This window comes from Symsagittifera roscoffensis, chromosome 1 (assembly GCF_963678635.1).
Source record: "Symsagittifera roscoffensis chromosome 1, txSymRosc1.1, whole genome shotgun sequence".
NCBI lineage: Eukaryota > Metazoa > Xenacoelomorpha > Acoela > Convolutidae > Symsagittifera > Symsagittifera roscoffensis.
The window spans coordinates 6,873,635-6,900,848 of record NC_087062.1 but is presented as its reverse complement, the minus strand read 5'-3'; the positions used below and the strand labels follow the sequence as shown (position 1 = coordinate 6,900,848).

The following is a 27,214-nucleotide window of genomic DNA, read 5'->3' as shown; positions in this document are numbered from 1 at the left end:
CGGAAAGCTTTTTTGACCACTCTTTGAAACTTTTTGGTTTTTCTCGAAAACTACTTCCCAAATCTGAAATTTTAGTTTGAGTCGAAAGTACGCGTTGTGAGGAGCTCCCCTGCTCAAGCGGTTACGCATAAATTTTTTAATACAAAAATTTATGGCCCTAGGGCAAATCAAATTTACGACTTTTTGACCGTTTTTTGTAATTTTTCGACTTTTCTCGGAAACTACCCTCCCAAATCTGAGTTTATGGTTTCAATGAGTAATTCGGGTTGAGGGAAGCTCCGCTGCTTAAAATATTAAACCTAAGTTTTTTTAACTTAAAAAGTTATGACCCTCCGAAATGTCAAGTTTTCGATTTTGTGACCGTTTTTGAACACTTTATCTTTTCTAGAAAACTATCCTCCCAAATCTGAGATTTTAGTTTTAATCGAAAAAACGTGTTGTGGGTAGCTCCACTATAATTTATTTATGCCCAAAATGTTTTACACAAAAAGGTATGACCCTCGGCAAAGTCAAAATTCTAATTTAATGGCCGTTTTTTGAAACTTTTTGACTTTTCTCGAAAACTGCCCTCCCAAATCTGAGGTTTTCGTTCCAATTAATGGAACGGGTTATTGGAAGCTAAACTAGATAAACGGTTACGTCTTGATTGTTTTGCACAAGTGATTATAAGCCTAGGAAAAGTCAAATTTTCAAATATTTTCTGTTTTTTGAAACTGCTTGACTTTTCTCGAAAACTGCCCACCCAAATCTAATGAGCAACGTTTTTAACATCTTTCAACCTAACAAGCTCTTGAAATAACAAAACTAAAATAAAATTAGAATAAGCAGACAACCGAATTCAAACCACCTGCCTCATTTTGTTAACTTTTTATCTAGCACAGCGGTGAAGTGGAGCTTTGCACCACCTGCGATACAAAACTATCATAAAAAAAAACAATTACAAAAACGAAAAAATTGAAAAAAAAAACAAGTTGAGCCAAAATTTTTGCATGTCCCGATGAAGGATACCTAAAACCCAGCTAAAGCTGGATGTAACTGTTTGATTTAATTTTTTTTTGTGAATTTGCAGTACTGATGCGGGATGAAACGTATAATTTCAAAAACTGGACATTGCTCAAAAACTTAGTTGTTTCTCTACTAAAATAAGTAGTAAGAGTGAAAGCTTTTGATATAATTGATTTTACCCAAAGCAATAAGATTTCCCCAACGACAAAAAATCGAAAATACACTTCTGAAGAAGAAATTCTCGCAACGGCTTCTTTCAATTAAACTTTTCATCTCAGATTTAGTGGGATGGTTTTTGAGAACAATCATAACTTTACTTTCCGAAATCCATGTTTTTTTCTGCATAAAGCAGGTCGTGACCACTAACAAAGAGAAGATTCCCAGTATCGGGTTTCTCGATGAAAGACTGAGAATTGGCATAATAATAATCAAATAATTCCAAAAAAACTGTCAAAGGTTCAAAACTTTCACCTGTTTGAAGGTCATAACCTTTAAAACTGGGCGCAGCAAATTATAAAGGTAAGTTTTCAACAACTTGTCGTGTTGAGTTAAGCTATGGTATCAGATTTGACAGGATAGTTATCAAGAAAAGTAGAACAAAGGTTAACAAATAAGATAGTTGACATTTCCGAGAATTCATCCCTTTGAAAAAATATGGGCGTAGTCGATTATGCAACTGAGCTTACCACAACACATTTTTACCACAACAGGCTTGGCAGAGTAGTTCTCGAGACATGTCAGTTTCAAAAAGCGATCAAAAATCATAATGTTGACTTTTTCGAGGTCTTAACTTTTGGTGTAAAAACAATTTGGATGTAAAAGCTTATGCAGCGGAGCTTACCACAACACGTTCTATCCATTGAACCCAAAATCTTAGATTTGTGAAGGTAGTTTTTCAAAAAAGCGTAAAAAATGGAAAAAATTTTCAAATTCATGTTTTATGAAAATTATGAAAAAGTAATTATGACGCTTTGGAAAAATTTTCACTTTTTCAAAAAAATTAGTTTTTCTCAAAAATTACTCTTCAAAAATGTAGTACCAATGAGAAGTCCGCCCACTCCCCTGTGTGTTTGCATACTTACCCAATCTCTTTTAATCTTACCTCACTTTCTGCAGCCTTTGAAAAGTATGGTGGGGAGATTTTTGACCCAAATTTTTTTTTTCACTTCTTGGAAAATGACCCTACCAAATCTGAGATTTTGGGTTCAATGGATAAAGCAGGTTGCGGAAAGCTTTTTTGACCACTCTTTGAAACTTTTTGGTTTTTCTCGAAAACTACTTCCCAAATCTGAAATTTTAGTTTGAGTCGAAAGTACGCGTTGTGAGGAGCTCCCCTGCTCAAGCGGTTACGCATAAATTTTTTAATACAAAAATTTATGGCCCTAGGGCAAATCAAATTTACGACTTTTTGACCGTTTTTTGTAATTTTTCGACTTTTCTCGAAAACTACCCTCCCAAATCAGAGTTTATGGTTACCATAACACATTTTTACCACAACAGGCTTGGCAGAGTCGTTCTCGAGACATGTCAGTTTCAAAAAGCGATCAAAAATCATAATGTTGACTTTTTCAAGGGTCTTAACTTTTGGTGTAAAAACAATTTGGACGTAAAAAATTATGCTGCGGAGCTTACCACAACACGTTCTATCCATTGAACCCAAAATCTTAGATTTGTGAAGGTAGTTTTTCAAAAAAGCATAAAAGTTGGAGAAAACGTTCAATTTTATGTATTATGAAAAATATAATGAAAATTTTTGACTTTTTGACCGTTTTTCGAAACTTTTTGACTATTCTCAAAAACTACCCACCCAAATCTAATGAGCAACGTTTTTAGCATCCTTCAATCTAACATGCTTTTGTAATCAGTTCAATATTTAAAATTTTTGATTTTCTCGAAGGTTATTCTGCCAAAACGAGCTGAAAAAAAATTCACTCCTAGTTATTTTATAAGAGAACCAACTAAGATTTTGAGTGAAGCCCAGTTTTTGAAAATTTCTTGTCCTTCCGCATGAGTTTAAGAAATTCAAAAACTATCAAATATGTATTTCCTGTCACAGTGTAGTCAAAGTTTTGAATTTTTGAGGGTCATAACTCTTTTCGTTAAAAGCTTTCCACGACCCGTTCTTTCGATTGAAATCAAAAACTCAGATTTCGGAGGGTAGTTTTCTAATAAAATTTTCTAAAAACTTGAAAAAATGCCCAAAATCACAACATTGAATATTCCGAGGGTCATAACTTTAATAAACTAGGCGTAACCGCTTTTGTATGGGAACTTCTAATAGCCCGTCCTTTTGAATAAAGTAGAAAAACTCAGATTTGGAGTGGCAGTATTTTCGAAAAAAAAATAAAGTTTCAAAAAACGATAAAAAAATCGGACGTTTTTTACTGAGGTCCATAGCTTTCGTTTAATATTTTTAGAGCGTATCCGCTTATGCATGGGAGCTTGCCACAATCCGTTTTTTTGATTGAAACCAAAGATTTGGGCGGGTAGTTTTCAGAAAAGGTATTTGAAAAAACCAAAAACATGGGTCAAAATTCCCTCACAGTTTTTTGAAAGATGTAGAAAAAGGGTAAGGTAAAAAGAGACTAAGGATTGAAGCAGGCACACCGGTGAGTAGACAAATTTCCCATTGGTACCACTCTTTCGAAAATCGGAAGAGGAGTTTTTGAGGAAAACAAATTAAAAGTTTTCAGATAGGCGAAAACTTTTGCCAAAGCGTTCCAAAAAAAATTAAAAAAAACCCGATACCACTCATTTTCACAAAATTTGCTTTGATCAACCAAAAAATTCTAGGCAAACATGCAAATCTAGGCAGGAAATTTGCAGTTCAAACTGGCGACTGAAAAAACTTACGAAGCGGAAACAAGGCCGCCAATCTTAGAGCTAACTCCAGTTGAGCCAAAAAAGAAAACTGATTATGTAAAAACTTTTTAAAGTTTCAAGTCCCCTATGACAGCTGTGATTCAACAGTATGTCAGCTGCAATTGCTTCAACTGATTTTGTAAAACTTGTTGTTAGCTCGGAAAAAGTCTATAATGCGATTTGATAACAGTTGCTTATCGCATGCAAAAACAAATCATATTAGGTGGCAATGAAGCCTTTTCAAAAAAAATGATGAAAACTTGCTTCCAAATACTCGATTTTGAGCAGAGCTTGATACAGATACTTTGAAAGCGTACACAAAAAATGAAAAGGCAAATGAACTTTTTTCCCGCGAAAAATTCATTTGCCGGAAAGTCGTTTGTCGGCTCAAATTTTATCGGCCTCATGGTCTCATCGCGCAATTAATCATCACCTCATTACAAGGCTTCATATGCTTCTATCTAATCTTAGTTAGCAGACAGATGGAAACCTGTCAATACAATCAAGAAAACTTAAAAATACTGCCTTCTTTTTTGAACAAATTCAACTTTCGAAATTAGAATGAACAGTTCGGATCAATACGTAATTTTTTAAATCCACAGAGAAATCTTAAATTAAAATCATTTTAGAAACTAGAAGTCATTCACGTTTTTCGGGACCATTTCAATTTTTCTTTTTGATAGTGGAGCGTGCCTGTATTGGACTGCTACCAATGTATCCTAACAAATTTTTACAATACACGCTTCTGTTGAAGTATGCTTTACTCTATTGTTTACGCTCTGCTACCCGACAAAAAGGAATCAACTTATTGTCGCCTTCTCAATATTCTTAAAGTTGATTCCCAAAAACGCGTTGCAATTGAGTTTGAAGTAGCTGTGAGAAACTGAATAGTAGCTACCCATCAAAGTGCTCATATTCAGTTTTGAAATTTTTCCATGTGAGTCAAAGCGTCTGGCGACATGCTCAGTCGTCAGGCAAACCAATTACAACAATGACCTTAATTTTCGCGAACTTATTCGAATGCTTCTTGCAACAGCATTTCTGCCCGTGGAGGACGTCTCCACTGCTCTTGAGCTTCTGCAAGGTATGACACCTAAAGAAAGTCAGCCAATTTTCAATTATTTCGAGGACACATACATTGGTAGACTGACTTTTCCAGGACGACAGAAGCCTAGACACCAACAACGCTGTAAAAGGTTTGAACAGCAATTTCGCACAACTGGTCAACAGTAAGCATCCTTCATTTCCAAAACTCATCGAGAAGTTCCAGGACGAGCAAAAGAATGCGGAAAAATTGTTAGAAAAAATGTGCGTAGGACAAAAAGTAGCCCGACCCAAAAAGGCTATATACCAAAAACCTAATCACTATGATTAGGTCATATCAACCCAACAAAAGTATTGGGTTTTTGAAAGGAAGTAGTTATAATAATAAATTCTAATCAGAAACTTCTTTTGTTATGAGTTTTCACACTTATTCCACACTGCCAAGCAATAAAAAAAAATTCCAAGTTTAATTGTTTTCCTTGATTTTTCAAAACTGAGTCAATTTGAAACCGGCAAAACAATGAATACATACAAGATGTTGATTTTGATTTTGCCCCCGCCCAATCCTCTAACGTTGAACCCTTTGTTGTACCCTAGATATACCCATTATCATATTTAACCGAATTTCAACTTTTTTTTGGAAAATTAGAAAAAAATTTTGTGCCGCCGGGGATTCGATCATTTGAGCTCTAGAGTTTGAGTCTACCGCTTTAACCACTATACCATGAGCCCTTTGATTTGTATCTGAATTATTGTTCCATGTTTAGCTCTTTGATCTTTAATTACGCTCATGTTTAAGTTTTCAAAGCGTAGATCAGTTCTGTCAAAAAGGTCTAAAAAACTTAATAGTTTTGGACTGTTTTGTATGGGACTGTTTTTAGAGCCTTTTTTGATGTTTCGGACTCTTTTGTATAGGATTGTTTTTGTAAATGTACCGCCAAAATAGGTGCAAAAAACACCGTCTAAAAGTATTGTTCCTGTAATTACTATTGAGTTGTGTCTGGCGAAGTACTGTCTCTGTTATTCACCAAAAAAAAACATTCAACATGTCGAGTAGCAATCAACAATATGACTAGAATCTATGACTTTCCACGAAACTCTGGTTATACAGCAATCAGGAAAAAAAACAAGAAAATGTTATCAATGAATTAATCAAAACCCATAATTTCTAGAACAAAAAAGCATTCATACTTTTACAATACATTACAAATATCGAATCTCTTTAACTATTCCCTTCGCACTTTTGCAAACGGGAGAGATTCGTTATTAGGTTCAAAAATCACAAATGCTCAACCGTTGAATTAGTTCTTTGAAGGGGTTGCACTTTGTTACTAGGTACCAAAGGGGGGAAATAATCAAAGAGATCTGAAATTTCTTTAGAAAATTAAGTATAAATGATAATTATACATCTTGCATCAATGTATCAATATAGAAATTACGATTGATATAGCAATACATGAAATTGAACAGCCTCTTATCAGGTCAATCAAAAATACGCTCCTCAAAGTCGACATCTCCGCTATTCGTGAGCAGAATAGTTCATCGATGCTTTGAAAAAAGTCAATCAAAAATTTAACTGAAAGAGAGAAATTTTCCGGTCGAATGTTTACACACCAGTATATTTTATAAATTTTATATTTCTACAAGAAAGTACAAGTGTACAGAAGCTATTTTTACAGCAATTTCATAAATATTTTAGACAGTTTTTGATATGATTGAAGAAAGATCGTCTTAGGTTAAGCCAGCCAGACTGCGTAGCGTGTTCAGCTGGTCTTCAGTGGTCGTTGTATTGTCCGTCTTTGTCAAGTAACCTGTCTTCCAGTGTATTTTTTAGACCTTCGAAATTGGGTCTTCGGTCAGGGTTTGACATCCAGCACTTAAAAAATTACAGATCGAAATACAAAATATGGTCCTAATTTAAGTAAAAAAAACATAGATAATAGTTGGAAAAGAGTCAATGATCGATCGCAAGGAAACAAAAAGATACTGGGCCTTTTTTTTAAAACTTAAAATTCCGTTATTCAAAGAGAAAAACATATGGCATTACAGCTCTTTGAATTTCAAGAACAATTTATGATTGATGCAGCTCAAAACTATTCAAACTGTTAAACATTTAAGTTTATGACTTTTTCCCTGACAAAAAAAATGTGCTCGTTGCTTGAGGGTGAGGCTACATTAGGCTAGCCAAGAAAAACAAGCAAAAAGCATGCAAGTTAATCAAAACCAGGGGTACAACAGCGTTTCTCCATGAAAGGCTGAACAGCACCTACACTGAGTCTTTTCTTTGTGGACAAATCGTCTCGAATAAAAAACAAGAAAACTCAAAAACACTCGCAATGTTAATTAACGATAGTAGATGCAGTAACTGTAAAGGGAACAAGTTCAAGTTTTGTTTTTGAAACCAAATAGGGGTGCCTACGACTAGCGAGTTTCAGAAACTACGAGTGATGAACTTGAACTAACTTCTTCTTTAATTTGGTTTTATACCGACTACGATTGAACAATCATTTTAAATATTGATGCTTGGACCTTATGTCATTAACCTGTCTAGACAATGCCTTAAACCTGCTGCTTTATGTTTATTCAAACTTGAGTATTTTTTTTCCAATATTTTCTTTTATGTTTTCAGATTTATATATTTTTCCTTGTCTTTGAAGATCTCAAATTTCGTCTTTCATTTGATAAAACGGGAAGTGCTGTGTAACCCAATTGGGTTCGTTAACTGTCCCCTCACTATTTCTAGTGCTTCATATTTAAATTCTCGTTGTATGCAAATTTACCATTAACAATGAGAAATAAAGTCTTTCTTTCTCTTTCAGGAACTCTTACCAAAGTGACGACGTCGTAGAGACTGTCGGGACATTCTTCCGGCTTCGGATGATTGTTGCCCTGAGTTACGAACCTCTGGACATCTTTGTGGTTGCTCAAATCTAAATCAAACAAGCACAAATTACCAACTGAAATTCTATTACACAACACAGGCCTTAATTAGCGTCATTATTGCCTCAACATGGATCATGAAAAATCCATTCCAATAAATAGTTTCTGTGATAAATGAAGAAAAACAGGATAAAGAAAAAAATGTGATAAAATGAAATTTTTTTTACTCAACAGTGACATGCACTCGTTTGTTTTAAACTCATCATCATCATAACAAACCTATGTATAATAATAACTATTCTTATTATACATAGATATTCGTAGATTAGTTATCATAATAATAATTATTATGATTATTATGTACTGGTTATTGGTAAACTGTCAATAAAATGTGTTTCTGACCCGGGTATGGGTTAATTCCCATCGTCACGATCTCCATCATTAAGATCCCAAAACTCCAGACGTCACTTTTAGTCGAGAAGTTTTTAGCATCTCGAATCGCTTCCGGCGCTGTCCAGCGAATTGGGAACTTCGAATGGACTGAAACAGATATTCATTGATTTTGAAAAATACGATCTAGAAACTTTCAAACCCCCTCCCCCACCCTTAACAACACGTGCTAGAGCTTAAAAAAAAGACCTCTAGTCTCCCACTAATTCACCGACAGTTTGGCGATCCGAGCTCCATAGCGTAATTATACGTGGGGGGGGGGGGGGGGGTCATAATTATTGAAGGGTCTGATTTGATTCTACCGAATCAGTTGTTGGGTTCCTAATTATCTTGGGATGCTTGGGTGTGGCTTGGGTTGTGTATCTGGAAAATATGTACAAGATATTGAACTCAATTCAATTTTTATGGCAATGCTACAAATATGATGACAAAAATATGTGAAAGAATCAAATTTGTGAGATATTTTTTAGAGTTTTGTATTCTTTGCAACATCTTGGAATCTGAGACGCTGTTCTATTTCCGATGTCATATTATGGGTAACATCTTTATTCTTTAGAAAACATAGCGAATTGGAAACGTGTAAAAGGACAAGGAAACCGAAAAAAAAGTTGATTGGAAAGTTTAGACCATTCATCAGCTTTCGATGGAAAAATAAATCACGCTGAAGCTCTTTGATTCTCAAATATTGTTCATCAATTTTATTGAAGTTCATTATTGAAACTAGAAGTCAGTCACGTGTTTCGTGACCTTTACACTTTTGCCGGTCAATAATGGAGTTTGCCTTCCTTTTAACAAAGGAAATGAACTGATTTTGAAAAGAAATCAAAAGTCAAATAGCGAAAAAACAAACTAAGCGTGAACAAAACTTAAGACTTTGAAAAACACCATCATGACTTTTTTCCTGAAAAAAAAAATCACAAAAATCATCTTCGTTCTTTTACAATCAAACATGCATTAGGGGTCCCTGATACTTTCAAGCACCTGCGAGTAAGATGTTAACCACAATACTTCTGTGATATTCAAAAACAACCAACACTACGGCTCGTTTGAAACTGGCATAAGGCCGTCTTCCGCTAGAATATGTCTCCAATCGTTTAAATAAAATTTAATTTCACAAAACAAATTATTTTTAACTAAGAAATAATCGTGACACAAAATAATACGGTTTATGAAAAATATTTAACTCAAACTTAAGCAGTTAATATATGAAGGGTGTGCGGCAAATAAGACGATAGCTGTCAAGACAATTAATGGAACTTCGAGAAGTCAAATAAATAATAACAAAAAGAGCCTGAATTACTTCCGCTGATCAATTTTCAATATTCAAGAACCTTGTTTTTGAGAAAGAAGAAAGATACAACCAATCAGAAAGCTGCAAGTATATTTAGTCTTCTTAGTGTTCTGTCGCCTTATTAACCTTAGTATTTTAAAACCTATAAAATGGTCGTGTTCAGTTCAACTCAACTACTATAAATCAATTTGCATTTGCTATCTTTTGAAAGGGAACGCGCAGCAGCAGGAATATCTCTTCTTCGCTTGTATCTTTTCCACTTCAACCGAAACAATGAGACTTGTTGTTTCTTGGCCTGTATCGTTCAAATATTCCCATTCGAAGAATAGTTTTTGCATTTTAGCCTCACAGGACATTGGCTGTTGCGTAATAGCCCCGTAACTCGGGTTTCCGCCACTCTCCTTTCTGTCCTTTCCAGCTCCCGGATTGTCTTGGTAGCGTTCCGGTTGCCCATTTTCCCGCTGGTCAACCGGGGGTCGAATATTCATCACAATTTTGCAACCGCTCTGCTGCACATCTGTAACCGCTGGATTTTCCCCCTTCTTTTCCTCGCCCTCTTTTTTTTGTGCATCAATCGGAACTTCTGTCATTATTTCGGCTGCAGTTTGCTCCTCGCGAACACAATCTGAACATTTAACACCATCATTTTCGCTATCAGACTCATCGGGAATATTTTTTAGTTCCGCGCATTCACAGCTCGAGCTTAGCAATTCATTTATGGATTTCGATTTCTCAGTTTCAACTTTAATATCTTGAGTGCCTTTAGTACCTTCATTTTTTTCACGTTTGGCAGAATCATTTCTTGAATTCTCTAGCTCCTGTTTGGCCTCCTCCTTCGTCTTGTCTGTCTCTACAAACTTGGACAAGTCCGCTTCAGAGTAGCTTCTCTCCAGCTGTCGCGACGGAGCCATTTCGTTCGCGCTTCTCGGCCTGAAAGTTGACAAACTCGGCCTCCTCACATGTTCAGATGCGAAAGTTGGCGACGTACTTCTCAGAAGTGTCGTCCGACAGTATCCGTTCATGGTCAAAATCAGATTCTTGTTTCTAATTTGCTGCGGCGTAAGTTCGCGCGGCGTAGGTTCGCTCATTTTTCTACTTCCTCCTAACACCGCATCTGAATTTTCTGGCCTGTCTGGATCAGGAAGCGTTGAGAGTCTCGCATTGTCATTAGATGGAGCACCAGTTACCGAAAAGTGTCGAACTTTTGAGATTTCATCTTTCCTAGAAGCTTGATCTGCAGCAAGAGGTACATCCACCGCCATTGTTAAGTGTAGTTATAGTCAAGTTAGGCTTGAAAGTCTCACAAAATCACGAAAAATCTGGTTTCAATGATTGCCGTGTAAAATGTCAACAGGGTGTTTAAATATTTTGAAGGATGCCTTATAAAATGTCAGCCAAATAATCAGCAAAGCAAATTGTGCGCAAACAAGGCCAGCCAAACAAGACATGTTTGCTCAAAACAAATAATGAATGCATCTAAATTTTCGACAACTCGTTTGACCAGTGATTCGCACCGCCTGGAAAATGGCCTTGGCTCATTTGAATGGGATTTTTGAAATCCGGGCAGAATTTGGTTGGTTTGATGAAAATTAAAATGGAATCATACGAAAAATTGACTTTACTTTGAACTCAGAACTCAGAGGCAAAGGACTTTGAGTGTTCATCCTACAAAGTTGAATTCATGGGTTCAATATAAATCCTATAAAGTTAAATTCATGGGTTCAACATAAGTCAAGCCTTAAGTTAATCATTTTACAATTTAATAAACTTTTCGATGAAAAGTTTATTAAATTGTTAGGCATTATTAGGCAAACTGATTTTCATTCTTACAATAAATGTTTTATCCTGGGCATTATAAACACAGCGGCGAAGCTTCGCTTCGCAAACACTTGCGAGAACACGACAAAAAAGCAGCTCTACAAAGGGAAATGCGAAGTATTAAAAAGCATAGAAATAGCAAAAATTTTGCTACGTCTAAGATTCGAATCTGCGACTTAGAGATTAAGAGTCTAACACCCTCACCACTCAGCCACGAATGTTAATAACTTTGAGCCAAACACTAGTCACAAATAAAGCAGAGAACAGATGTTATGCAAGTTCCAATGCTACAGTGAAATTTCCAATAATTGAATACTTTTAAAGAAAACTTTTATTTGCGAGTTAGCTTAGAAAAAAAGAAGGTTCGTAACAACACACTATAAGCTGACGCAAGTGTAAACATACATCAATACTAAGCAAGTCGAATTTTTTTAGTTGGAACTTAAATTCAGAAATAATCCATTAACCCGGAAACATTCTTCAAATATGAGCGGTTTTGATAATTACTTCAAATTACGCAAAACTATTCTCTCTAAGCGAAGTAAAAAAACGGTAAACTCAGCTTTAAGGCTTGTCGAAAGGAGCCGCTAGCTTTCAATCCATAGCAGTTTCATCACTTACCATCCTTTGAGCTTTCGTCAATGAGAAGACCGAAGTCGGAAATCTTAAAAATCTCCTCGTTTGAAACTAGCACGTTCTGTGCTCTCAGATCCCTGTGCACTACATGATGCGCCTCCAGGTAAATCATTCCATCCAGAACCTGAAACAGAAATAGCCATTAAGAAGCATCTAATAATAATAATAATTATTATAATAATAAAAATAATCATAATAATAATAATAATAATAATAAATTGTTTTCATATCAGAGATTATTCAACAGACATTTGTCAATTTACACAACTCTGATATGCAAGGACATCAAAAGGCCCGAGTCAGGTGATGCCTTACGACAAATAATCTAATCAAAATACCCATAAAGTCATATTTGGTGAATTTATTTTATGACTTCGCTCAATTCAAAAAATGTCTTCAAAAATCATCAAGATTCCAGGGAAACAATCATACCAGCTTCCTTATGAAGTAAAACAAACATTGATTATAGACAGTTGAAAAAAGTAAAGGAACAATAAAACCGAAAAAAAAAGTTTATTGAAAATGTTTGAAAATTTTTCAACTTTCGAAAACATATATCACTTTGAAAATCTTAGACTTTCAAATACTATTTATCATTTGCACTTTTTCGTAAAATTATCCCATGTAGAGAAACCTGAATCAATGGGTAATGTTTTTTATTCCGCTGGAAATTCGAAAAATTAAAGTTCACTTTGAAACTAGAATTCATTCACGTTTATCGTGACCTTTTCACTTTTGATGTTCTCTAGTGGAGTTTGCCTTCATTTGACAAAGGAAATCAAGCGAACTTAAACAGAAATCATGCCAAACCTCGAAAATAAAATTTGAGCGTGAACAAATTTTAGGACTTTCTCCAAAAAAAATCATCAAGACCTATAAAAAGTGAAAATCACTAATTTCAAATTGTACTTTTTAAATTGAAAAGCGCCTCAAAGGCTACTTCCCCCACGACTATTATCGGTACCTTTTTTCACTTTCGCTAGTTCAATTTTGCACTTTCATATTAAGACATGCTCGATGCTTCAGTTGAGGGGTTAGGTGCTGATACACTTGGTACCTTGAAAATATGACCAAATAAATTGAATGTAACTTTTAACAAATGGTAGTTTAATGAAGGTAAGCTTTTCTTTCGTGGGCAAATAAACTCAATTCACCCCAACAAAATGATTTCAGTCTTTTTACCTGCAGGGCGATTTTCAGCATGTAGTTTATATGAAATCGCACATTGGCCTTTCTTCGCTTGCTTAAGAACGCGTGCAAGTCACCACCAGCCATTAACTCAGACACTAAGTAGAGTTTATTGTCTCGCTCGTTGTATGATACACAAACAAATTCGACCAGATTCGGGTGCCGATATTTGTTCATGTTCTCCGCCTCCCGTAGAAATCCTTGTCTGCTCTCCGAGTTTTCGGAAGTTAGCGTTTTTACGGCCACCTCTCGACCCCTCATCTGGCCTAGAACAGTCGAAGCCATGCTTGCTATTACGTAACTCATTCCCTCAGGTCAAATTAATACTAACTATTATTTAACTCATTCCAACAGGTCAAATGTATACTAATTCAGGGTTCAGACTACATTAAATAAAGCCAACAGACAGTTGCAAAAGAGTCATGAACGCAAAGAAACAGAAAAAAGTACTTCAATTTTGAAAATACTTCAACTTTCGAAAATCAAAGTAGAAATATTTGGCTTTACAAACCTAGAACAATTTATGATTCACACTTTTTTTGATAAACTAAGCCATTTTGAGAAAAATGGAATAATAGGTAAAATTTTTATTCCGCTGGGAAATCTGAAAACTAAATTCCACTTTCGAAACTAGAAGTTTTTACACTTTTGCTGTTCGAGAGTGGAGTTTACCTTCAGTTTACACAGAGGCGAAGCTTCGCTTCACAAACAGTAGCGAGAACACGACAAAAAGCAGCTCCAGAAAGTATAAAAAGAAAAAATAGTTATAGGCCTCCAATTAGAAAAAAATTCGGCTATGTCTAGGATTCGATCTGCGACCTACTGCAATCAAAACATTTTGAGTCTCACGCTCTAATCCAGCCACGCACGCTTAACCACCGACAAACACTAGTAATGAATAAAGCAGCTTCATATGCTAATAAATTGCCAATGCCATTCAGTAAAAGTGGCACCAAATACATATAGACACAATTTTGCAAGTAATAATTTGGAATATAACAAACTGAAGGCATCCACACTAATTTTACACGCAACAAAACGCAAAGCATACAGCCACATTCGGTATAAATTATGCATTTTAAAAAAATTGCGAGATACATTGGGTTAGAAAAATTCTGAAATCGAGTTTTTATTATTGTTATGTTGTTTGAAACAAATAGCTTTTTTTTTCGATTCATTTGATGAATTAAAAATGCATCAACTGTGTTAACTTATTACTATTCAAATTTCGAAGCACATGCTATCAAAAAACTTTAAGGGTGCCCCAGAAGTGGCACCAATATTTGCGACTTAAAATCGAAAAAAGAAGGTTCATAATAATACACTAAGCTGACGCTAGTGTAAGCAATGGAAATGCACTGAACTTAAAAAGCAATCAGAAGTCAAATCGCAAAAAAAAAGTTTAAGCCTGACTACGTTCATTGACTATTAATCAAAAGTCAAATAATCAAATCATTAAAAAATAAACAAAAAACAGACAAAAACAAAGATAGCCGGTTGCTGTGCAAGTAGCAGAATGTTCTGGCCTTATACTTGAAAAAATACACGAGTTTTTTTTCTTTTTTTTTTCAAATTAGTGTCTTTTTTTGTGCGTGGTGTGATAAAAGGATCTGACAAAAGCCCAAAACTTAGGCATATTAGACGATCATAATAAAACCGGCAAAATAATTATTAAAAAAATTTTTTTAAACATTAACAAAATCAATAATTTTTAGCAGCTAATTTTGGAATTGTTGAAGTTTTTATTACAATAACCGCGCTGAATAAACTTTCAAATCTTTTTTCTTAGGTAGAACTAAAATTTCATGACCTATCCTTCAGTTAAAGGTCTGCTCGCTGGCTTTGCTCGCTCGAATTGAACAAAAACTTTAAGCCACTTTTTGAAAACTATTTAATGTCGCTCGAATTAGGGCTGACAGAACTTTAATATGATACATCATTCTTACCATTCCGATATTTATTTGTGAATTTTTCTTTCGGTTGAAAAACAAATTAAGCCTGCTCACTCGCTATTCTCGCTCAAATTTAGGCAAGAAATCATAAATTTTAAATCGTTTTTTTTTTCGACAGCGTGAAAAATTTTAATGCCGGTTGAATCACGACTGAAAGGGCTTTAAGCTGATACATCACTCAACCCAGTCTATTGATGATTTGCGGTGCCTGACTTTTTGAGGAAAAAAACAAAAACTAACACACGAATACAAAATTCCTCCCCATTTTCATTGGTCGGAACAAAAATCACCAAGGCCTATATAAGAGTATTCACTACGTTCATGACTCTTAATAAGCGGTTTGGCAAATTAGTGGCCACAAAACTTGAATTGTGCAATGGCGTTTAGCAGTAACGACTAGTCTATAATGACAACTTACTATGTTGCAAGTTTTTCGCAGAAAAAAGATGATGTCAAACATCGATTACTCTGCAACTTGTTTTCATACAGTGTGTTTAAGCACGTCGAATCTTTTTAGAAAATTTAATTGAACAACAGTTACAGAACTGAATTGCGTCTTTTGCCTCAAAACAAATAGAAAAGTAAGCAAGGATTGATGTGCAAGTAGCACAGAATGTTCGGACCGCGCTCATTAAAAAAAAACTTCTTTCATTTTTTCCTTCAAATTATTCGTTTTTAGGGCATGCTGTGAGGACAACACAAACGCATAAGAAGTTAGTGAACAAGACAAAATCGACACCAATTGTCTTCAAAAATAAAAGTCAAACATAAAAACTGAGAAAACTTGAAAAAAAAGCATTGGCTTTACTTAATAGCTGGTTATTGATCAAAATGAACTTTCAAAATGAAAACTGAAATTTGCGACGTAGGTTGGAAAAAAGGGTTCATACTATCACACAAGCTTTCCTTGTGTAAAGAAGCAACTATTCTTAGCGTAAAAGTCTAATAAAAGTTAAATTTTTGTATAGCGAACGTTACACGATTGCTCTACTCGCTCGAAATTGAACTGAAAGTAGTTTTTTTCGACGAGAATACCTTTCAAGAACTTTTTATGTCGTTCGAATCACGTCTGAAAGAACACTGGGGCGGCTTTTTGAATCTTTTTTAATGTAGTTCCAATTACGGCTGAAATGGCGTTAATTTGATATCACAACGCTTTCCGATGATAATAAGTGGTACCTGATTTTGCGCGAAAAAAAAAACAAACACACCCGAATACAAATTCCTCCCCACTTTCAATGGTTGGAACAAAAAAATTGCACGAAAATTGCAAAATACGCAATTAGATCCTGAAACAGTTGTTTAACCAAAGCCAAGGTATTTGAAAAGTACCTCTAATAATTAATCCGACCATTGAAAATTAGGTTGTTTTGATTTTTTTTGCTGTTTTCCACGCAAAATCAGGTACTACAAAATAATCATCGGACTGGAGTGAGTTATATATCATATTCAAGCCCTTACAGACGTGATTTGAAACACACGTCCAAAAACTTAAATTTTGCCCAGTGTCGAGAAAAACTGGTTTGCAGTTTTTGATTTTTTGGTCTTATTCCGAGCGAATAAAGCGAGCGAGCATTCTTATCTTAGAAGCTTACAACAGCTTAATTTAAAATGTACAAACTTAGTTTTACTTGAGTAACGTTAGTTTACTTTGATTATTTTATCTCCTTTTTGGAATAAAAATTTTCAAAAATTCAAAAAACTGCAAACTTTGTTTTGTTTTTTATTTAGTTTTTTTTAAGTTACTTTTCCGCAAAGATTGTTTTTCAATTTTCATATTTTACTATGGCTGTCGAATATGTCTAATCCTTAGTGTTTTTGTTCAGTTCCTTTTATCACACCACGCTGAAAAAAGCGACAATAATTTGAACAAACTTTGTTGTATTTTTAAAAGACTATGGTCGGAACATGCTGTGCTAATTGCAGTAACCGGCTATCCTTGTTTTCATTTGGCGACTTAGCGGCATCCAAATTTGCGGAGTATCCTCTAAACATGTTTCCGATAAACTTATCTTTAACACAAGGGTTTTAATTTGAAAAATACTAGTAACAGACCTCCACATAATAAGTTGGACGTAACTCACTTTTAAATATTTCCGAAAGTCGGCTCTCGATCATCTTAACCCCATGGTGATAGTTGTATAACAAGAAAAGCCCAAAAATCAATGTGAAATGATGTCTACTGTTATTCTACTATACAATATCAACTAACTTCTTCAAAACGGCTTCCCAACTCAATTTGTGCATCTTTTTACATTTCCATGACCAATGATGTAGAATATATGTGGTCTCAAAAAAGCTAGATAATAATTTAATAGCACTCTCAAATGGTGACTTGGTAAGAAAACTAAAAGTGCTTACAGCATTTAGATCTCAACAACTATCTCACCCACCGCCCCTTCGCAGGAGGAGATTCGTTACTAGGTACAAAATTCACATATGCGTAACCATCCAGTTTTTTTTTGATAAGAGCAGCAATTTGTTAATAACCTTGCTTATCGCAAGGCTAACTAGGTAACCTAGGGGGGGAGGTATTAGTTAAAGAGATGGGGGGTAATAGTTGAAGAGATCCCATAATTTTGCATATCATGATATCACTTGTAAGCAAACCATTATTTTTCTCAAGGCACTTACATTTCCAGACTTCTCCGAAGCACCCCTTCCCCAACTTCTCCAGCCATCTGAGTTGCTCTGGAGGTATCTGAGACAACCCAGACATGTCTCGCTTAATACGGTTCGGCACCATTGGCTTCTCTTTAGCACATGGGGCCATCAGCGGAACCTCCATCCCACCCGCGTGGTCTAAATTGCGAGAAAAAATATCTATCACCGAAACGGCAATTTTGTAAAAGAGCTCATTCAACTCTCACCGCAATTGTCAGAAAAGGTTAAGTGTGAATTCACAACCATCGCGATATTTAAGCTTTCTGAAAAAATTTGAGAAAAATCACAAAAATCGTCGTATCTCTTTAACTAAAAAGATTTGGGCTTTCATAATTTACAGCCCTGACAATATCCTGAACTCGATGAAATAAACACTGAATTTAAAATGGAAAATTGAAAAACAATCTTAACATTGCAATATAGATATCGCTTAAACGTGAAAAAATTCTTTCGTTGAACATGCAAAAATAGTACGTTGAAAAAGCTTAAACGTGGCGAGATAAGGAAGCCCGAATTTAAATAGATAAAAGATAGGAATTGAAGTATTTTGAGTTCGATTTGGGAGGGCAGTTTTCGAAAAAAAAGTTGAAGCTTCAGAAAACGGTTTAAAAAATCGTAAATTTGATTTTTCGTCCTGCAATAGGTCCTTTCGATTGAAACTAAAACCTAAGATTTGGGAGGGTAATTTTCGAACAGTCAGTAAGGTTCAAAAAATAGTTTTAAAATTCGGCCGTAGCCGCTAATGCGGGGAGCTTCCCACAACCTGTTCTACCCATTGAAACCAAAAACTCCGATTTGAGAGGGTAGTTTTCGAGAAAATGTTAAAAAAAACATAAATATGGGTCAAAAATCCCCCCACACTTTTTCGAAGGCTGTAGAAAGTGGGGGGTAAGGTAAAAATTTTTCCAAAGCGTTTCAAAATTTTTTTTAAAAACCCCGATCCCATACATTTTCATACTACCTGTTTTTTATCAAACAGGAATTTACCATTTCTAATTTTGAACATTCGTGAACAAACTGAGTTACGAGAAAAAAAGTCTAGTACCCATTGCAATAGCCTTGCTTATCGAAAAGGTCATCACCTACGAAATAGGGAAAATGATGAATATTCATTCCTGAAATTCATGCTGCGACAGATAATCAACTAAGCGTACTGTTCGTTCACTCACTGGAATAATGGGAAAGAAACTCGTCCATTGTTTTAAATCGATTCTTCTCATTTAAGAAATACTGATTCTGAGAATCAATATTTATGATGTAATGCTTAATGGCTCCTCTGTCATAGGGGTCGTCCTCCGAACATCTCAGCGACAAGGCAAAGCAATCTAAACAATATTATGTAATCAACTCCAGAGCCTACAGTTCAGTTCTGAGTTTCGACGAAAACTAACAAAAACAGCTTGAAGATTAATTTCTTCGCATTAAATTTTCTTTCTTTAGCCTTTCATTCAAGTTCGCCTGCTAACTGCACGAAGGCTACCAGCAGCATGAAACCTTGAAAGAAATTGATTTATTTCTCATGTGAAAAACTTTACTTAATATACTTGATGGAAACGCTTGAAAATTGACATTATTACTGAATTACATTGTCGAATTTTCTTTTCAAAGCTCAATTTTGACATCCAAAATGTAAACTTACTCGGCCTGTTCGAAGAATTCCTGATAATGTAGTTGCCCTTGGTGTGCATAGTCAGCTGCAGAATTTCAACAGCCTTGCTTCTGTCCATATCCTCAAAGAACCAGCTGAAAATTCAAACGCTATTTACAAAGGCATTTTGAGAGGCACAGCGACAACTCGCAACAAAAAACAATTCGTTGCAGAAGAAAACTGGCAAAGCTTAAAGGCAGCAACTCGTAGGGTTTGAAAATTAGTTTATAACGCGGCATTTGTAAGTAGCGAGCGCTTATTCTGCTCCACTCCAATGCACTTCCGCTAAATTAAATAATTTAATTACTTTTAAAAGTTCAACACAGGCGAACCGAAGCTTCGCAGCCCCTCCCAATACTTTAAAAATATGGCATGGCAAGCTAGACGACAGAAAATGAGACGAAAGTCATTGACGAAAGAAGTGAAAACATCTAGTGAAAAAAAAATCAAAAATTGTGTTCGTGGAACTTTTGAGCTTCAAAACATTTTTAGGCTCAAAAAATTGCAAGCGTAGTTTCTTGTTTGTCAGCAAAATGTTGCTTTCGAAACAAAATTCGAATTAACTTTTTTTGTTCCGACCATTGAAAATGGGGAGGAACTTTGTATCCGGGTAACTTTGTTTTAGTTTTTTTTTGCTTTTCGTTTTCCACGCAAAATCAGGTACCACAAACAATCATCGGACTGGGTTGAGTGATATATCATATTGAAACCCTTTCAGTCTTGATTGGACCAACATTTAAAAACTCCAAAATTTTTCCAGTGTCGAGAAAAACCGGTTTGGAATTTATGATTTTTCGTCTAATTTCGAGCGATTAAAGCGAGCGATCAGGCATACACCAGCTTAATTTTGCGTAATTTAGGCCTTAAAAACTTAACTTCAAGTATAAAAATCAAGCTGTTGGAGTTTTATAGCTCCATTTTGGGAGCCAAAAACTTCGAAAACTTGGAAAAGTTTCTGCAAAAAAAAATTGAGTTTTTTTCTAGTCATTTTTTTTTTAAAGTTTCTGTCCAATTTGCCTATATTATTATAATGTCAAATATGCCCAAAATATAGGTTTACATCAGATTTTTATCACTCCACGCAAAAAACTTCATTAGCTTTTTCTTGCAGTTTTTTAAAGACTATGGTCGGAACTACGTGCTTCTTGCAGTAATCGGCTATCCTTGTTTATTTTTTTTTGTTTTCCACGCAAAATCATGCACCACGAATAATGATCGGAATGGGTCGAATGATATATCATATTAAAGCACCTTTAGTGGTGATTCTAACGACATTACAAAATTCTGAAATACAAAATTCTCAAATTACAAAATTCAGTATCGAGAAAAATCAAATTAAAATTTTTGATTTTTGGTCTAATTTCAAGCTAATAACGTGAGCATGCAGGCTCATAGCTTAATTTAAGCCGTGAAAACTTAGTTTTACTTAAGTAAAGATTGTTTTTGGACTTTTTAGCGCCAATGTGGGAATGAAACACTTCAAAATTCAAAACCTTTCTCAAAAGCTTTGAAAAGTTTGAAAATTTTTTCTCGTTTTTAGTCATTTACTGCAAAAGCTGTTTTCAAGTTGGGCTATTTTACTATGACGGTCGAATATGCCTCAGTTATTTTTTGTCGTTCAGATCTTTTCATCACACCACGCAGAACAAACGACAGTAATTTAAAAAAAAAGTCACTTATTTGAAAAATTCTTTTCTTAAGACTGTGGTCGGGACACTCTATGCTACTTGCAAAGTAACCGGCTATCCTTGTTACGAGTTGCCTTTTGTTACAAGTTGTCATATTTGAGATCCTTATCAGTCTGTTCAATGAAAAAAGTTGTATAATCCGCCTATTGTATAGCGTATAATATACAAAAAATAATTGTTTTACTCTAGATTATTGAACTTGGTTATTTGCTTTTCAGATCATTTTCGCCACTCGATTAGACTTTTAGAAGATTGTCTCAATTGTTACTCAAAAATCCAAATTCATGTTTGATATATTTCGAAAATTACATCAGATTCAAATTACATCAAATTCAGTATTGTCTGATAAAAATAGAAAATTTTACTTATTTTTGAGTGAAAACTATTTCTTGGATGCTACACGCACGACGAAAAATTGAGGGCTTCAATCTAATACGAGCTGTCTTCGCTCTTTACTTGCCTAAAAAAAAGACTTCTCGTATCATGGCAAAGCCCTGAATGTTCCTACTGCCTTTTCATAGCTCTACTTAATACGAGCTGTCTTTGCTCTTTCCTTCCCGGAACAAAGACGACCGCTCGTATTATAGCAAAGCCCTGATTGTCCTACTGTTTTTCATAGGTCTGCTGATTTTAATTTTTCAATGAAATTTTCAAACATTTTATCTTCCCGCACACGCATTGTTAAAGTACGAAGTGTTATACTTCAATGCAATATTTATGCGTCTATCAATGCAATATTTGAACACAGAGGCAAAGTTGCACTTCGCATAAACAAGCAAAAATATGAACGAAAACTGAATGAGTAAAACTTTGAGCCTACAAAACTTCTTAAGTGACGCATTAGCAGTACCAGTTTATTTGAAAAAAAAATTACCAACTAACATGCCTCAATTTATAGAGCAGTCTATGGAGCAGTAATAACACGAAAACAAAATAAATGTACTTGAATAAAATGATTTTTTTTAATTTGAGATTTTTTGTGAAAATCATCCACCCACACGCCATATTAAATACAAAGAGATAAATTTCGCTCCTAGTAACAAATCAACTGTGGCAAATAAGCTTCCTTCAACCAATTTGGAACGATTTCTCCGACGGATCAAATCTCCGCTTACGCGTTAATAGCGCGAAATATATCGCGCATTAGTTGTCACAAATTGGCAATTTTTAAACCCCCATAACTTTAAGAAAAATGATCACAGGCAAAATATCTTTCCAAATTTAAGCTCAGAACAACAATACTTTTTGAATGATATTTTAAAAAAATCCCATCAAAAATGGCTAGTTAAAAAGTCGAAATATGTCTGAAGAAAAAAAACAACCCGAGCACAAATTCCGCTACTTTCGTTACGAAATGCCGCTACTTTTGTTACGAAATGCCGAAACAATAATAGTCTGTATTGATATCCTTAGCATTGACTGTATCTAATAGCTGGTTATCGATCAAAATGAACACTTTCAAAATAAGCACATTTTATCGCAACAATATTTGCGAATTAGGTTGGAAAAAAAAGATAGTTCATACTATAACACAATTTTATGTTCAATTCTAAGTGAATTTGAGCGCGATTCAATCAACGCTGACGATACGCGTTAAAATTATCTCAAATTGGCAGTTTTCAAACTTCCACAATTTCACATAGAGAAACGTCGGTAGCAAGAGAAATATCCTTTTAATTTAATCTCAAGGCCTCAATAAATTTCAGCTGACTTTTAAAAGTCCTGTCTCAAAATAAGCTACTTAGAAAAATCGTCGGTCGAATATTGTCTGAAGAAAAAAGCGCCAAGCCGAGCACCAATATTCCGTCATATTCTTCAATTTTGGAACAAAAAAATAGATTAGCTGCAACCACTGATTTACGCGAAACATGACAATGGTGCTGATTACAACCGCAACAGATCAAGCGGTTGCTACCTGCCAATGACGTCTTTTAAACTAATTTTGAAAATATTCGTAATTTGTTGTTGCTTTCCTTAAAATTTGCGAGCTGTCTATTATTGCGAATTGAAATTATTGCTAGCTTTATATTTTTGCCAGTTGGTACCTATAAATGTATAAAAAAAAGTTTTATAATGGATAAGTTTAAGGTATCAAACATTATTTATTTCTCAGCAGAAAAGTGAGCTTACTTATCAGACTTGCCTGACAATTTCCTAGCGCCAGTTCTTCTTTACAAGTTCAGGTCGACAGCAGTCGAAAGATGAAAGATTCCAAACAGATTAAATACAAACACGAAGTACACGATTGCACCTGATTAAAACAAAAAGCAGAGGGTTAGATAACACTTGCTAATCGCAAGCGTAATTATAGTTACAAGAAGTTAGTTTGGAAGATAGAAAGCAATTGAGTTCTCAGTTAACTTACTCAGGCTGGACTGGCAAATTGGCTGGCTGCAGGTACTTAGCTGGTGCGAATCCTTTATTGAAAGTGGTTTTACACTGCACCAAAAACCACTCCTCAATGCTAAAATTGAACGCTCATTAGTACCAGAAAATGGAGTGCAGCCTGTATTTAGACAACCGCGTATTCAGACTCGTCAGTATTTAGACAAATACTGCATGAACCAATCAGAATCGAGAAAAGACATAAATAATCCAAAATAAATAATAATTATTTGTTAATTTCTTCCTTGTCTCGATTCTGATTGGTTGAAACAGTATTTGTCTAAATACTGACCAGTCTGAATACGCGGTTGTCTAAATACTGCTATGTAACCCAGAAAATGATTCCGTTTTAAACTCTCTCTAATTCAGAGTTTCCACGCGTTTTGCTTTAAAATTTTTCGATAAACCCATAAAAACATGCCAATATTCACCTTCATATTAAACACATACATCAGAAACAAAGATTGGCAAGCTATCCGGCAGAAACTGAAACGAGAGCGACTAGGTCGAAAAAAAACGATCTATCAAAATTTGAAGTTAGTCTTAATTTGGCTCGGATGAAGCAAATTTTAAGAGAAACATGTCAAGAAAAACAAAAATTTCTAGCGCTATTTCAGCACTGAATTAAGACTTACGGAGCGTCAAACAAGCCGACAAAAATTGGTAGGCCCATGTCACGTATCAATAAGCGACCAATCAGAAATTTTCTTAAAACACCCGTACATGAAAAAAAAATCACTGAAAAATATCACAAAGGCAAATAGAAATCATTTTGAAAACTGACGAATTTTACTACAGTAGGGAAATTTCTTACAGCTTTGTAAAAAAAAGTTGTTTACAGGAAAGAAAGGTTTCAAGTACACTAAATCTCACTTGTGTGAAATTATTCTGTAATATTTAATTGTGCATAACTGTTACGATGAGAAATTAATTCTTCTTCCACCGAACCTCGGACATTCAAACTAAACCAAAACATTGCAAGTTCACTACATTCGTTTCCTTCAAGCTCCTAAATAACTGAAACATCAACGACTTAAAATTAGGTCAAAACACAGGTCTTTGACTTCCAAATCAGCATGGCTACCCTGTACACACATTTATATTTATAAATATTATTTTACTAACTCCGAAGCGATCAAATCGTAGACTCTGTTTCGCACGAGGTCAATTTCACTGGACCCGGTGGATGAATTTTCCGCCGTGAAGCTAAAAATTGCCCTCAACTCTGTTGTCTGCGGCGGTACTGAAATCACAACCAGATCATTCTAAAAAGATTCTAACAAAAAATGGATCTTTCCCTTTATAATTTGTTGTTTATAACATAGCGAACAGACAGTTGGAAAAGCGTCAACGATCGCAAGGAAACAATAAAAAAACACTGACTTGTTTTTAGACAAGCTTCAACGTTCGAAACTTGAATTAAAAAATCTATGACATCAAAGCTCTTTTAATTTCAAGAACAATTATGATTAATTTTTTTTGATGAAATTCACTCAATTTGAGAGAACTGGGTCTATAGGTGTATTTATTAATCCGCTGGGAAATTTGAAAATTAACTTCCACTTTCAAAACTAGAAGTCGATCACGTTTTTTGTGACCTTTACACACTCGCTCTTCGATAGTCGATTATGCCTTCTTTTTAACAAAGGAAGTGAACTGAACTTAAAAGGAAATCAGATGTAAAACAACGGAAAATGAAATTTGAGCATGAACAAAAAAAAATCACCGGATGAACAAAAAAAATCACCGGCTCTTTAACTGGTGGTTGCGCAAGGTTAAGTATGAAGTCCAAATATGCTTGCAATGGCCTAATTAGTCCGCATGTTAACTTTCATAACAATCGGACAAGGAGAGCAAATAGTTTAGCAGTGAAAATCCGCAGATGCGGGGGGGGGGGGGGGGAGGGGAGAGGAGAGGAGGGTAGAAAAAAGAGCCGAATCACTAAGACCTATATTAAGAGTGTTCATTACGTTCATTGGCTCTTAAAAATAAAGGTGGGAACTTTACTCGTTTGTCTGATAATTGGAATAGCAGGAGCGACTGTTGGTATGGATGGGTGGGGCAGCTGTCTCTGTAGAGTGGGATCTACAGGGGGCTGCTGCTGATCAGGCGGTTTCTGTTCATACTTCTGGCTAGTTGACGACTTGAACAAGTCCCTTAGCCCACAAGAACAAGTTACACCCATTTGAACTGAAAATAAAACGTCGTCTCATTCGACTTGGTTGAAGTCTTGACTTTATTGAAGGTTGAAGTGATCTAAACACACCGTAAGACAACAAAAACACAGACTTCTGCGCAATTTAAAATATACATGTCTCGAGGAAGAAGCAAAAACAAAGAAGGACTTCAAAAAATCAAAACACGAATCGATAACTTCAAAAAAACATGTTGAAATCGAAAAAATCCTGGTTTATCCGAACTTCATTATACCTGCAACGAAATTCACAAAACATAGCAAAAGTCGTCAAACTTTTTTCAAAAAGACGCTAAGCTGGACTTTGCAAACACGAGCGATAAAACGGCAAAAGTAATTCTGAAAAAAAAAATTTTAAATAAAATAAAAAATGGCTGAAATAGGAGAAATAAAAGCAACAAAAAATGAAAACATACCGAATCGCTTAGCTAAATTGTCAAGCAATTTGCTCAAACTATGTTTGTAAATTGACGAAAGTACAGATTCCAAAAATCAGAAAATGTAAATTGAGAAAATGATTCAAGAATGATGGAGTATCCATCGATAACTTATCACTTGGACGCAGCCATTTTTGAATCCGAAAAAAATAGAGAAAGCTTTTATTTCTGTTATCGCAGGCAAGAGCGAAGTGGTGAACAGAAAATGACTTCGCTATTTTTTTTTGTAAAATTCAGTCAACTTCCAGTATTTCGTTTGCAGACGAATTTGTTGCACAGGAAAAAACCTGGCATTGGAAAGTATGTAACTCTAAAAAGGATCCCACGACATGAAATGCAGCCGAACAACTTTTTGACGCCTAAGCGCTTGGAAGAAAAATATTTCTTGCTGCTCAGTCGAGATTGTTGGAACGAAGAAACTTTTCAATCAGTTTTCGAAAATAATTTTTAGTGAAACTCAACATACAATTGAATTTTCTGTTACAACTTTCTGAACAAGATTAGTGGACCATTATTTAGTTTTCCTTCTCCAGAAATTAAGTAGAAAACAAAAAAGACTCAAGCGCAAAAAAATCAAATTTGAGCGTGAGCAACATTTATAATTGCTTGCAGTAAGCAAGTAAGGCAAGAATTATGAATCGGTAACGAAGTCAAAAAAATTTTATAGACGCCCGAACAGCCGAAAAATTTGTCAAAAAAGTTTGAGCTACAGGAAATTTCGAAACATCAAATTTCAAGATTCGCATAGCATCCAGCACAAACTGAAATGAAAGCTTATTATCGCTCTTCAAACGACATCAATTTTATCTGGGAAGCCAATGTCTTGGACACTTTTTGAATTTCAGACAGTTTTATCCGGGACATAAATAAACGCGCTGCACAAAACTTGGGCAGACAACGGTTGGGATGAAAAAAAAACAATATCTTCAAACCGAAACGAACAGAATAAGCTTCACCATGCCCAGAAGAGGCTTCACACCGAACGCGAAATAATTTAGGGTTCTAAATGCTATGAATAATTCAGCTTTACAAAAATGACAGCGAGTCTCATGATTATTCTGTGAGTTCGCAA

At 35.1% G+C, this 27,214-nt stretch overlaps 2 protein-coding genes across 2 annotated transcripts; both read right to left on the bottom strand.

The window, feature by feature from the left end:
• Positions 1-6,042: 6,042 nt before the first annotated feature.
• On the bottom strand, positions 6,043-25,697 carry LOC134857102 (tyrosine-protein kinase SRK3-like). Its single transcript, XM_063873469.1, has 11 exons — positions 25,519-25,697; positions 24,637-24,754; positions 23,492-23,590; positions 19,430-19,533; positions 18,960-19,115; positions 17,761-17,928; positions 13,169-13,440; positions 11,972-12,110; positions 8,194-8,331; positions 7,741-7,841; positions 6,043-6,787 (listed from the first exon to the last, which is right to left on the bottom strand). The coding sequence occupies exons 1-11, from the start codon at positions 25,694-25,696 to the stop codon at positions 6,686-6,688; spliced, it is 1,575 nt and encodes a 524-aa protein (XP_063729539.1). The 5' UTR covers position 25,697; the 3' UTR covers positions 6,043-6,685.
• LOC134857105 (uncharacterized) lies at positions 9,175-11,162 on the bottom strand. The gene is made up of 2 exons (XM_063873470.1): positions 10,302-11,162; positions 9,175-10,157 (listed from the first exon to the last, which is right to left on the bottom strand). Exons 1-2 carry the CDS (start codon positions 10,792-10,794, stop codon positions 9,730-9,732), a joined length of 921 nt encoding a protein of 306 aa, XP_063729540.1. The 5' UTR covers positions 10,795-11,162; the 3' UTR covers positions 9,175-9,729.
• Positions 25,698-27,214: the final 1,517 nt, after the last annotated feature.